The 13,783-nt window shown below is 41.4% G+C and overlaps 1 protein-coding gene across 19 annotated transcripts in view; it reads left to right on the forward strand.

The window, feature by feature from the left end:
* Nucleotides 1–13,783, forward strand: part of DOCK9 (dedicator of cytokinesis 9) — a 325,732-nt gene that overhangs the window by 217,954 nt on the left and 93,995 nt on the right. For all 19 annotated transcript variants that reach the window (XM_035003134.1, XM_035003138.1, XM_035003141.1 and 16 more), the window contains exons 33-37: nucleotides 484–598; nucleotides 4,877–5,010; nucleotides 7,073–7,187; nucleotides 10,513–10,579; nucleotides 12,309–12,356. In XM_035003134.1, coding sequence (XP_034859025.1) covers nucleotides 484–598; nucleotides 4,877–5,010; nucleotides 7,073–7,187; nucleotides 10,513–10,579; nucleotides 12,309–12,356 — 479 coding nt within the window. The remainder of the gene's footprint in view (nucleotides 1–483; nucleotides 599–4,876; nucleotides 5,011–7,072; nucleotides 7,188–10,512; nucleotides 10,580–12,308; nucleotides 12,357–13,783) is intronic.

A 13,783-nucleotide genomic window follows, 5' to 3' on the forward strand; every position in this document is an offset into this window, starting at 1 on the left:
TCACCAAAGAAAAATCCCTTCAAAATTAACCTAATTTCTCCACTGACTGAGAATTCGCACGAAGCTGCAAGCTTGCAGAGCTTTCCAGGGCTGCTATTGTCACTGTTGCTCATCTGGGAGGATTTCGGATGTGAGAGAAAAACCAGTGTTCCAGTTAGAAAGAGCCTGTGAGGCTTTTCCTGAGGGAAGAAACAATCTGAGGAAAGGCTGGGCGTCCGAGCTCTGGTGGGGGCACGTGCTAGGCCTTCTGGGGCAACAGACCGTGACTTTGCGGACCAAGCCGGCTCTGCGCGCAGACCCGCGCCGCGTCTGATCCAGGCGCCAGGGTCAGGGTCGTGCGCGCCGGGCGCCGGCTCCCCCACGCGGCGCGTCCCCGCCAGGCCCTTGCGTCCCGCGCCGGCACGCGCCCCCCACGAACGAGAGCAGCCCGTGGCTCTTTGAAAGTCATCTCCGGTTCTCTCTTCTTCCCCTCCGGTGGGACAGACTGTGAAGGAGGACTCGCTGCCAGCCGCGACCCCGCTGGTGACGCCGCAGAAGCCTGGCATCGCGCCGGACAGCAGCCTGCACAAGGACCTCTTCGGCGCCATCTCCGGCCTCGGTAAGGCTCGCGCGCGGGTCGCGGCCCTCCGCTCTGATCCTGCGCGCCTGCGTCCGGCGCAGCGCGAGGGGGCCGCCCCGACCCTCACCGGGCGGCCTCGGAGGCCAGGTTTCTGCCCCGACGTTCTTGGCCTGGTCTTGGTATTTGACGATTGCAACCCCCCAACTCGACCCTGAAATACAGACCCCGAATTGGCAGGCTTTGCAGATTCGGAACACCCTACTCACGGGCTTGTGCTGTTTGCTGTTAGCGCCTACGTTAATGTAGTAGTTTAAACTTTCACATTGGATTTTTAGAAAAGGAATGTCTTCGCAGGTGTGGGGGGGGTGGGGTGGGGTGGGATGTGGGTAGGACTTATTTGTGGTGATAGTGATTTCGATGAAATGTGATAGAATAATTACCGAGGAGATGGTGGTCTGTGGCAAGAATACAGTTCTAAAATCGGTTTTCTAAAATCTTCTTTCCTAGGATATTTTTCTCTCTGATATAATATAAGAGCAACCCCCATGGGGAAGAAAACAGATGGCATAAGTCAAGATTCAAATTGAGTAGTACTCTGTAAGAAAATGCCTGAGAAATGTACTTATTAATATTCTAACTAATTGAGCACCTGTGCCAAATCCTTCATAAAGATAATGGTACAAAAAGAAAGTAGATGTGTCTTCCCAGAATTGTCACAAACACTCACAGGTTTATTCTGTCTTTATTTCTCTCTTTCACTACATTTTGAATAAATGAAGCATCCTGCTGTGGCCAGTGCTTGGGACACCCAGTGGGTGGAATTAACTCACAGGGCAGAATAAAGGGCAGTCCTCTTCGCCCTTTAATTTGCAGGAGTATTGTTTATTCTGAATTTACGGCCTTACCTTCTTTGTTGTTCTTGACGTCAAAATGCTGTTTCATGTAGGTGATGAAAGTGAGCAGAATGTAAAATCAGAAACCCCACACCAATGTCCAGATTTATCCTACAGTACCAGTCTTTAGTCTTACTAATGCTTGTGTATATTTTTCATAGTTGTAGTTATCTCATTAGGCATCATAAAGATTAAGTGAGTTAATTCATGCAGAATGCTCAGAGCAGAGACTGACTGTATTTGCCTTTCTCCTGGGGCCCTCACTTGTCTTCTTTGCCCTGCTCTGCCCACACACCCAGCCGCTGCTCCAGGGGTGGGAAAGGGACTTTCATGGGAAGATTTTGTCTGCAGGAGCTCACAGCACTGGCTTTAAGGTCAGACAGAGGTGGTTTGGAATCCATACTCCATCAATTTCTAAGTGCCCTGAGCAGCATGTCTCTCCTCTTTGCCCTCAGTGTCCACATCTCCAAAACAGAGTCATGGCAAGGAGTGGAAAGCTTACACGATGTGCACAGTGCTCAGCATGGTGACATTATCTGACTGCCATTATAACAAGCACAATTCTTCAGTGTTACGCATGCTTTGTGATACACTCTTGGTAGCCAATTTCATGACTCTTGGGGCCCAGGAATGTGTTGAAATCTTAACTCCCTGACCAATACTCTGTAGGATTCAAGACTATGGAAATGATCAAACCAGAATGAGGTGATGCTTTGACTGTGACTTTATTTTCCAATTCTGCATCACTTTGTTAGGGTGTAGGTTGCCTTGAGAACGTAAAGATGAGCCATTGGGTATCATTACCAAGACTCGAATGGCATTAATGACCTTCAGTTGCTCTTCGTGCAATTGTGTTCACGATGAAGTTATGAAAAGTATCAGAGACTGATTTAATCCCTTTTCACTCTCTTAAATTTCAAGATCTGAATCCACTTTTCTTAGGAATTCAACCTAACAGACTTGTTTATCCTCAGACTTCATCTCTATTACCCCCATCTTTAAAGACTTAAGTCCTTGTTCCCTTTTAGAAATGCCTTCCAGAAAAGCCCCCACCTTTGAACTGGGTTTGCTAGTTTTCTGGTAGCTTTTCTTTTATTCACTGAGGGGTTTCCAGTTAACTTGAGTCCTGGTTCTTATCCTTCAAGAGCAGACTTTCTCCTTACATCTCTATTTAGTAGAAATTCTCTTTCCTCACCTATTGAGAATGCACCTTCAGCATTGTTTTTAAATGCCTTTGGAACTTGGTGCATGAAGATTTCTAGAACTGTTCATTGCCTGGATAAATCTACTCCGAGATCATATTCGTTTTAAAAGGCACACATTCTTAGGCTCAGGGTTCCCTTTTCTACCTGCTCAGTGGTTTGCATTGGGCTGTCTATACAAAGAAGACAGAAGTGAACCAAACTTCTTTTCATTTTACTTACATGTTGTTTAAGATTTTTAAAATGCACTGGGCTGAGATATTAAGTACAAACACACACACACACACAATGGGAATATAGTTCTACTAAACATGTTGATTTTGATTTATTGCATTTCCATCTGTTTGCCTTAGATTAGGACTCCATTTCTGGAACGGAGCCTAAAACCCTGGGAATTTAAGGTCTAATTTTACTTTACTGAGGACCTCTTTCTCATGATCATTATGTTCTACATTAAATATGAAGTATGGTTATATTAGGAGGACTATAATTATAAGTTGGTCATAAAGTATGTTTTATCTCTTAAGTATAGAAAAAGGCTCATAGTTTTTTTGTAGGTTTTTACCTGTTCCCCATGACAATCCATCACACAGTTTCTGTTCTGGGATGAGGCAGCCTGGGACCAGTGGTTTACATGTTCCAGCCATCACTTACATTTTTACATTTTCAAATTCCCCTGGTGGTTCTTTTCTTAATTTTAATATGCTGATTCAGTTTCGGGGATGTTGGTGATGGATAAACCTGAGTGTTAGGTAGAGGGAGGGATTAACTTAGAATGTGTCTCAGGGGTACTTGGGTGGCTCAGTGGGTTGAGCATCCAACTCAATTTTGGCTCGGGATGGAATCTCAGGGTCTTGAGATCGAGCCCCACGTTGGGCTCCATGCTCAGCGTGGGGTCTGCTTGGGATTCTTTCTCTCCCTCTACCCCTCCCCACCTCACACTCTAAATAAATAGGTAGGTAGATAGATAATCTTTAAAAAAAGGAAGTGTCTCAGTCCGTGACAGCTAATTGGCATCCTAAAATCTGAAAATGGCTGGCCTGTTCTGAGGTGTTGGGTGTGGAGGCCGTGCTTACAGCTTGCTGGAGCATGGTGCCAAGAGGCTCTTCATACAGCGTACACAGCCAGCCAGGCCTTTGAGCTGGAGGCACGTCTTTTGGTTCAGCATGGAATGTACAAGTTTGATAGTTGTTTTAAATTATGTGATATACTTAAATCTTACCTAAGCAGGAATTCAATCTATTACTTTTAAAAATTCCATAGCACTGAGGTGGGGGCTGATTTCTGACTTCAGATGCTGTTTTTTTTCACGGATGTCACACATTTTATTTCTAAGATACGTTTCATTTCTGCTCAGAACTGTTGCAGAGATTCCCAAACATTCTCCGTTCACAGCACGCTTATTGTCACAGTAATTTTTTCATCGAGTGTCCAGGCCAGAGTAAATACCCAACAGTTCTGTTTATGAGGTACTTGGCGCCACATAACCTAGTAAGTTCTTATATCTGAACAACTTAGTAGGTATTTGAAAAAAAATACACATAAAAAAATTATTTTTAATAACCACAGCCATTACCAATGGGATGTGAGTGCCTGTGAGGCACCGCCCAGCTTCTCAAATTTGGAGTCAGATTGCTCACCACCATCTTCATTTCCTGTTCCACATTGATTTTCACCCAGTACCTGCTTTTTATCATAGCAACCACCAAATCCCTAGTTTCACAAAGATATGACATCATCGAAAGGAATGTAGCACGATCTAACATTGAAACTGCAGTTCCGGTAGACACTGCAGTTTTGAGCATCATCGTGTCTTTCTTGAAAATGTAAAACATCCCAAGACATCCCTGTGAGTTTCCTAGGGCACCTCAGCATATAGTTTGAATACTGTGGCTTATTGCATGGTTTCATTTTTTGATTTGATAGTTGTAGATGGATTTATCTTTTTAACTTTTTTAACGTCTTTGTCTCATTCTGGAACAGTGTGTGTTCCTTTAGTCTGAGAAATCAAAGGTAGCTTCACATAAGTGAATTCTTGGTTATGTCTGAATGTTTCGGCTTATGGCCTGGTTCTTTAAAGGTGAGGTAGTTAAATGAAACTCTTGAACCAACTTAGCAAAAAAAAATAAGTGCCGTAGAAGCAATTTCCCTTAAAGTATACTGCTTATCTTTATCTTGTTGTATCTCACCAAGTCTTTGGTCTTGGCTTAATTTCTGTTTAGCTTCTCCGTATACAACATCAACTCCAAACATCAATAGTGTGAGAAATGCTGATTCAAGAGGATCTCTCATAAGCACAGATTCGGGGAACAGCCTTCCAGAAAGGAATAGTGAGAAAAGCAATTCCCTGGATAAGGTAATTTCTTTTCATATAACTTAAGTGTTTCTTACAGCTAATGGATTTAGCCCCAGAGTAACCCATGCTTCATGTTCTGGTGTTCATTAAGTGTGACTTTTTTTTTTTTTTTTTTTAATAACTCAGTTAACCTGGAGTTATTATCAGAGTTATGATCAGAGTATTATCTAAGGATGGGGCCCATTTCCTGAAATCCCCCCAATTTTTGTTTCCAAGATTTCACATCAGGGCAGTGTTTACAGTGGAGGACCTTGAGCACATAGTTTCGGCAGGTTGGACAGGTAGGGAGATCAAAATGCCACTTGTTTAGAATCGCCGTGGTCTGTATGCCGGAGAATACCATTTATACACAGTTATCCATGCAAATGGGTGTTGGGTCCAGAGCCAGCTCCAGAAAAATTAATTGATCATCTAGGTGATTCAGGGATAAGGCTTTATTTATAACCAACTCACACTGGTACCCCCAACACAACACATCCTCCTTATATTTAACATTTTTTCTTGAAATAATCAAGGGTCAAGCTATTTGGAACTTTGTGGGAATGGAAAAAGCTTGAATTTAAACCTGGAACAATGATAGATTGGTGTTGCCTTAGCCACTGTTTTCCTAAGTTATTTCAAGTTATAGGCAAGCACACATACCAATAAACAGGTGAACTACTTAGGGATGTATTTCTAGTTCTCAGAAACGTGCAAGATGTCCTTCAGCATCAGGTTTGTCATTGTACCTACATTTCTGTGGCTGGCAATGACACAATTATCCTTCAGTGCGGTTCTGTTAGAGGCGTGAGCATCTCAGTGTGGGTGTGTGTCATGACGCGTTGAACTTTCCCCTTGACCGTGACTTGCCTTCATGTGTAGAGTGAGAAGCTGCTCAGGAGGCATTCTGCTTGCGTCATACGCAGTCCTGGAGAGGAAGAAGAGAACTGCCAGTCAGCCAGGAAAAACCGGGTCACTGTGGATTTTTCCCTTCTAACAATCCCACCTTTGCCAGAGGAAGCTTTGCATGCGGCACCTTCCCTCCCACTGCAAGAAGTACTGGGTTCTCCTAGTGGCCCTGGCGAAGTGGGTGGGCAAAATGATGCATTCACACTACTGTTTTGCCACTAACTGCACCTGTATTTCTTTCTATAATAAAAATACTCACGTATGATATTAATTAAACCTGTTTACTGTATATTTTTTTCAATTGCCCCCCAATACCGCGAATGAAAGATAATTTTTTTATTGATCTTTCTGCTTTGGTATTTGCCAAAAAAATAAAAAAAAATCCTGCTTTCAATTGGCAATATAACTTTGAAGATTTTAAAATCTCCTGTGTTTTTTTAATCAGATGAGATTCTTTTTCTTTTTTTTTTTCTAATGTGAACCCCTTGAACATGTAAACTTGCTGTCTAGTGGCAAAACTGCTCTCACCCTGTGCCCTGTGCTTTCTGAAGTTTGCAGTGTTGAGCTAAGCTGATGAGGGAATGATCTCATCAGTTTAGGGTCTTTGGCAAGCTCTGCTGAGGTGTCCCTGTTTGTTCCTATTGGGTACCTGCCTATTGTTTTCCCCCCAAGGGTGCCCCATGATGTCAGCTGAATGACAGGGACTCAGCGCTAGGCTTTTGTGGCTGGTACACAACAGGAGTGTAGATTTTATTTGCTCTTTCAGCCACTGGCATTCTCCTGAGGATATGGTTGGTTCTGTGGTATCTTCTGACTCATCATTTCTGTGTTTGATCCTAGCACTCATCCTTTTTTGCATGAGATTGTACTCGACATTTTAGAACTAAGCTGGTAGCTACAGCTAAGGTTATCCAGTTTGAAAAGTCTGTGCCTGCTGGCTTGTCTCTTGGGATAGTATGCAAAGGAGGCAAGTCAGAGCTTCTGTGGACTAGCACCTGTGTGTGTATTTGGTGAAGGTGTGCCTGTGGTTTGTCGACAAATGAGTTATACCTTCCAATTTGTGTGATTTGACTCAATTCTAAGAACCTTTCTCTTCCAAGGGAGAAAAATGAACCTAATTTTGTTTTACTTGGAATGATGGATTTAAAAAATCACCTGTATTTCCTTTTTTTAGCACCAACAAAGTGGCACTTTGGGAAATTCTGTGGTTCGTTGTGACAAACTTGACCAGTCCGAGATTAAGAGCCTGCTGATGTGTTTCCTCTACATCTTAAAAAGCATGTCTGATGGTAGGTAAAAGTGAAGTTTGTCGGTTTTACTTTGTTTCAGTCTTTGGTTTCTTTTTTTAAAACTTGTAATTGCTTGAAAGGATAGAAGGACTTAAAAAGCTTTTCTTCCTCATTTGAAATACATGTTAGTTTACTAGATGTAGCAGAAATAAGAGTCTTAATTTGAAAAAGGGTTTTTACTAATTATTCTAGAAAGTGAGTTCTAAACTGTGCATGGGCCATTTAAAAAAAATTTTTTTTTATTAAACTCAGACCTACCATCGTAATTAAAGGAGACAGAAGCAGATAAATGAGGTAGCCTTTTATTTTTTTAAAAAACAATTTCATTTGTCCAAACGAACTTACTGGCAACTTGCATAACTTTATTAGTCAGGCTCTTGAATTGGAAGATGTAGTGTTGGGGGATCTAAGCATCTCTTCCATTTAGAGCGTATGTGACATTCCTGGCTTTAACTGGAAGTGAGATGTGATTTTTTTAGTTTTTCATGGAATTAGTGGTAACATAGTAGATTAAGTTTCTCATGAAAGGTTTGACAACCACATTTTGTAATAGAATAAAGCATGTAAACATCCGTGAAACTCTGCTTTTGTGATACAAGCAATCACATGAAATCGTGCCATGGTACAATGTCATGTTTCTTCCTTGATCAAAAATCTTGTCTTACTTTCGCTGCAATGTAGCAGAAAGTGTCCTGTGAAGTGTACTGAGTGAAGGCAAAGTCTTTTGAAAACAAAATGCTGAAGGCCTCTCGTGCTGCCAATGTGGTGGCAGTCAGTGTGGGCCTTAAACATCCAGTGGAAGGCATTTCTGCCTGAAAATAGTGTTTCTTTTCTATCAGGCTTCCATTTCTCCAGCATTAATAGCCAGACCTTAGTACTCAGATGTTAGGAACTGCATACCTGTCTTTAAGATGCTTCAGGACTGGGTTATTTTATTATTCTGTCAATTTGTTACTTTAAAGGAGCTTTTAAAAACACAACAGACAGACAATATTTTCCTTGAATGATGACCAAATAGCAAAACACTGGGCACTTATTCAGGCATTTGGGTTATAAAGTTGAAATTCTTCCCTCAATGTCAAAAGTTCTGAACTTTATATCATGATGGTGAGTTTTAGCCAGCTTTGTAATTCTATTTTTCCTTTGTTGAAAGTTTTCCTTAAAATATTTTAAGTTTCAAATAATAAATATAATTTATATAACTAGAACATAACTACTTTTCTAAGACCAATATACCAGAAATTTTGCATCCAAGTGAAAGTTTTCCTTTAAAGATAGCCCTTTGGAAGGCCATGCACATACTTGCATGCAATGACCTCTTCAGAACAGTTTTAGAGCTTTAAAAAAAAAAAAAATTACCTTCAACGTATCAGTTTCCTTCCTCTTATAATTTGAATTTGTGTGTGGGTCATGTTAAAGAAATCTTCACCTACCCCCAGAGTCATGAAGATGTTCTTCTTTATCTTTAAAAGTGGTAGTATTCAAATTTTCACATTTAAATCTTAATATCTACCTGGACTTGATTCTTGTGTATGGTATGGGGTGGGGGAGAAATTGTCTTTGGAGTCGTTTACCAGACAGACAACCAGAGTCAACTGTGTAACTGTGTAGCTACTCTTTCCCTTTACCCACAGTCAAGGAGCACCTCCTACCCATTGGGCCCCTACCTCCTTCATAGAGGTTAGTTGTCTTCCCCCTCTCCTTGGTCAGTAGCCTCAGCCTCAGTCAATAGTCAAGCGCAGGGAAAGGCAGCTTGGTGTCCCTTGGCTGACCAGCCGGCTCTGTCTGGTATGTGCTGGGGTGACCACAGATATCTGCAAGTTGACCCAGACAGGTCCTGCTCACTGCATGGGGATGGCCAGTCTCAGGTAACCAGAGTCTCTTCCTCTGGAATCTCAACTCAGAATTCCTGAAAGATGGAAGCTCACTGACCCACCCATGTTACTGGTCTAATAAACTAATCATGGCTTTTAAAATCAGGTGATTAAGTCCCCATTCCACCATGATTCTTTAGGCTGGTGATGGGAGAACCACTTGACTTCTCTGAGCCTTTATTAGCTTATCTGTAAATTGGAACACTGCCCCTGATTGTGGTGGCAATTCATGTGCAATCATGAGACCACCTAGCACACAGTGCTCACAAATAACAGATTCTCCATGTATATCTCATGGCTTCCCCTGCCTGTCACCATTCTTGATAAGTGTGGAGTGAAAAGTCCGTGGCCGTGCGCCTTCATGAGCCATCAGCGTCTCTGCACACGCTCTCACTCACCTCAGGCCCCAAAATTCAGTGGCTTTTCTCCCTGAGAGAAATCTCTTCACCAGTTTCTCAACCTCAATATAAAATATAAGAATGCAAAAATGTTTAACTACCCAGTGATAACACTGTTTGTGCAATTCTAAAAAGTTAAGGGTCATACACAGAGAATGCTTCCTGTAAACGGATTTGTAGGATTTGGCTTTACTGAAAATATGCCAGGTCATCTTGATGCAGAGCAGGTATGAGTGTGACTTCTTAATCGAGAGTATACTTCATCATCATGCTGGGAAACAGGAACTTGCACACGTTGCTTGTTTGGAAGCCTATTTGGCAACATCTGTCAAAATTTTAAATGCACATAAATTTGACATGGCTATTTCATTTCTAAGAATATTTGTCCTATAGATACAGTTAGACAAGTGTGCAAACATCCATGTAAAAGGATATTCTTTGAAGCATAATTTAATGTAGCAAAACATTAGGGGGGGAAACAAGTAAATGTCTATCAGTAAGGGGCTGGCTAACTCAATTATACTGCATTCATGGAGAGGAATATCAGGCAACTTGGAAAAGATTGGAATAGATCGAAGCTATATTATTACTGAGTTAAAACTCAAAGGAAAAGCAATGTGTGAGCATGTACGCTTCCATTTCTGCATGTATGTGTTAGGAAGAGAGTACTTAAAGTGTATGCAAGAATTTTCAACAGATTCCTTCCTGGAGAGAGATCTGTATTAGGCAAAGAGAGAGCCTAACTTGAGATTATTTGCCTACTTGTATTCTTCGAAATTTCTGACCCACTGAAGAGCACATTATATGTAAGTTAAATATGTACTATATAGTGCTAGGTGATAAATGATGAAATTAAAGTTCAGGTGTTCAAATGCAGCTTCTTTAAACTGAATATGCACGTTGTGTATGTTACCGGTAAAGATTGGTCACTGTGGTTTGTTCTTTGATCAGCTATAAAAAGGTTTGAGGGTTTATACTCCAAAATCTGTTCCCTATCCCCTAATGTATATAATACACATCACGATTCTGACTAAATTAATGTTTACTTTCTAGATGCTTTGTTTACATATTGGAACAAGGCTTCAACATCTGAACTTATGGATTTTTTTACAATATCTGAGTGAGTAGTTTTGTTCTGCTTATTGCCTCTTGATTTTTCCTGGCTAATTAAGAGGTGTGAACAATGCTATGTAGTTGAACCAGGAATGTAGTATATTCACATCCACCCTTTTTAAGCTCTTTCTGCTGGACCTGACCCCAGCACCTGCTCTCAGGAGCACATGACTCAGTGGGCAGTGACCAACCCTCAATTATTAGATATGTGGTTGTTATAGATGAGAGCTAACAGCTTATGTGTAAAAACCATTTGAATAAAATGACACAATTTATTAGCTGAATTGGGTGGATGCTACATTTCGAAGGAGAATCTAACAGCTCAAGCAGATGTAAAAACTGAGTCAAAAATAGCTATAATTTTTAAATGTAAGTGAAATCATAATTTTATCTTTATTACCTCATTTTATCTCTTCAATCTAAGTTTCTGATTTCCTTTAAGCTCTTTGCTTTAAAAAAAAACCCACGAATCCACAATCCCTTATGCAAAATTGCTGGGGCCAGGGGCACCTGGGTGGCTCAGTCAGTTAAGTGCCCAACTCTTGATCTCAGCTCAGGTCTTGATCTCAGGGTTATGTGTTCAAGCCCTGCGTTGGGCTCCACCCTGGGCATGGAGCCTACTAAAAAAAAAAAAAATTGCTGGGGCCAGATGATTTTCCAAATCCAAAATTTTTGGATCTTTAGAAAATTTACATATAGAGCATATTCTATAACATCCCTGCAAGGTCTCAGACAGCACCCCACAATCAAATACTTTATTATTTCTGCAGTACTATGATTGTTCACAATAATTAGGTAAATTATAACTGTAAATCGCTTTATATCTGTTAATTGAGGTCATGATTTTGATGCCAAATATATTTGCCTAAACTCAAGTGGAAACCTATGGTGTTCAGAGCTTTGTGCATTTTGGATTATGGTCTTGGTTCATAGTTGCATGATAATTCTCTCTGCTAAGTTAAACGAGGGAGAGAGATGAGATTCAGCACCAGAAGAACTTACTGGACATTATTATAACTACTTCTTACTAAATATATGATTTTTTTTTAAAAAAAATCAGTACTGTGGATATATGAAAACAAACCCCAAAACCAGATATATGATGTCTGTAAGGGATCAGTCCATTTAGAAAAGCCAAAAGAGGGAGCTCCTTGCCCAGATTGAATGAGGACAAATAAGCATCTGGGGACAGTGCCCCCACCCTGTGCTTCCCCCAGCGCCTGTGCTGAGACAGACTGCGTGAGTCAACGTCTAAACCCTGAGTCGATGGACAATCCTGTGGTCCCAGGCCTCTCTGTGGCTTTAACTGCCCAGCACAGCATGGGGCCTCCCCTGTAGGGTGGTGATTTTCTCTGGGTGAGAGAGACCTTCCTGAGGATTTCTGACCACCAGAAGTAAGAGGCTCGGGGCGCCTGGGTGGCTCAGTTGGTTAAGCGACTGCCTTCGGCTCAGGTCATGATCCTGGAGTCCCGGGATCGAGTCCCACATCAGGCTCCCTGCTTAGCAGGGAGTCTGCTTCTCCCTCTGACCCTCCTCCCTCTCGTGCTCTCTGTCTCTCATTGTCTCTCTCGCAAATAAATAAAATCTTAAGAAAAAAAAAAAATTAAAAAAAAAAAAAAGAAGAGGCTCATGGTAGGTGTAAGAGTTTATTGAATGTGTTGTTGCTGGTGGGTTTAAATAAAGCAATGTATTGGAAACCATTTTATTTTCCTAATAACCTTTCATCCTGTCTGCAGAGTCTGCTTACACCAGTTCCAGTACATGGGCAAGCGATATATAGCCAGGTACTGTGGGGGTTTAGTTTGAATGTGTATCATTCCCTGTATTACTTGGATCTGAATGTGTGGAAATTGTCATCTGTGATGATTGGCAGTTGGAATTCTCATAACCAGCCGCGATGTCTTTGGACTGCTACCGTCAAATCTGGTGGCATCTTTCGCCTGCATTCCCACACTGCTTCTGTCTCATTTTGCCTCATGCACATCTCTTGGAAGGATTTCCCTTTATGGCCTGCATGCTTCCTTCCAAATGCTCCCCGTGTTCTGTTCCTTCCGTGTCCCCTTCCTCTTCTCCCAGCTCCCCCAGGTGTGTCTTCTCGCTCTTTTCTCCTCCTTCAGTGGTTTCACTTCCCCTGTTTGACTTTCAGAGGTCACTTTTTACCATTCCTTCTCCCAACTACAAAGACGTTAATTTCTCACATAACCATTTTTCCTTTTTTCTTCATAGAAGAATGTTTTCAGTCCATCTCAGATTTGTTCAGACTTCCGTAAAAACCTTCTCTGCAATGGAGCCTTTTCTCCTCTTAGTCCCAGTAAGCTGTCCATACCCTGCTTTTGTCTGACCAGAACTCTTGGTTGAGTTTCATAAATCCTCACGGCCCTGCCCCACACTATCCTCTGAGATCCATACCGAGTTCGAGGGGAACTGGAACCTCATTGTGAGGGGCACCCAAGCCTCTCCTTTTCCTTAGAGCACATCTTGTCCTTACCACGTCCTCACTCCTGCTCTGCAGCTGCTCAGTGCATCTGTATTTGTTTTTGTCCATGTTGTGTATCCTGTGATAATGTATTTAGGGGGTTGGTCTAAGTATCCTATTTTTCCGTTGTTATTATTTATAGGTAAACATATTTATATTTTAGGAAAAACTTCAAAATTTACTAGTGATTGAGTTTTTTCTCTTATCTATAATTCTGTTTTACAGCAATGAAACAGGAAAGAGATTTTTAAGATTATTTGAGTGTGGAGATTTTACTTTTTATGTTAACATGTTCTTTTCTTGGGATATTTGAGACATTTCCACAATTATGTTTCATGTTCAACAAAAGTTTGTGGGGTTTTTTTAAAGAGCAAATTTAGAGAGTATATTTTACGCTTTCATCCTATTCATATTTATTTTTAACCGAAATGCAGTGACACTTAAAGTTCTCTCATTTTAACTGTCATTTTTTATTGCAACAGTAAATTATACATTTGCACTTTTGAGTACCAAATGCAAGTATATACAAGGTGACCTTATACAGTAACACCTCACACCCTGACTTCATTCCCTCTGACTCTGCCCCGTGAAGATGGGCACACAGTATATTTGTAACCGGAAGGCACTGTGCCTGGCAAGCTTCACAGCCTTCTTGCAGTAACTGTCACCCACAGCACAAGATGGCATTTGGAGAGCGTTGCGCAAAATAGGGTGACATGCCGCAGAGTTGAACAT

The sequence above is a fragment of the Mirounga leonina genome, unplaced genomic scaffold (assembly GCF_011800145.1).
Source record: "Mirounga leonina isolate KUSES-001 unplaced genomic scaffold, KU_Mleo_1.0 Mir_127, whole genome shotgun sequence".
NCBI classification, from domain to species: domain Eukaryota; kingdom Metazoa; phylum Chordata; class Mammalia; order Carnivora; family Phocidae; genus Mirounga; species Mirounga leonina.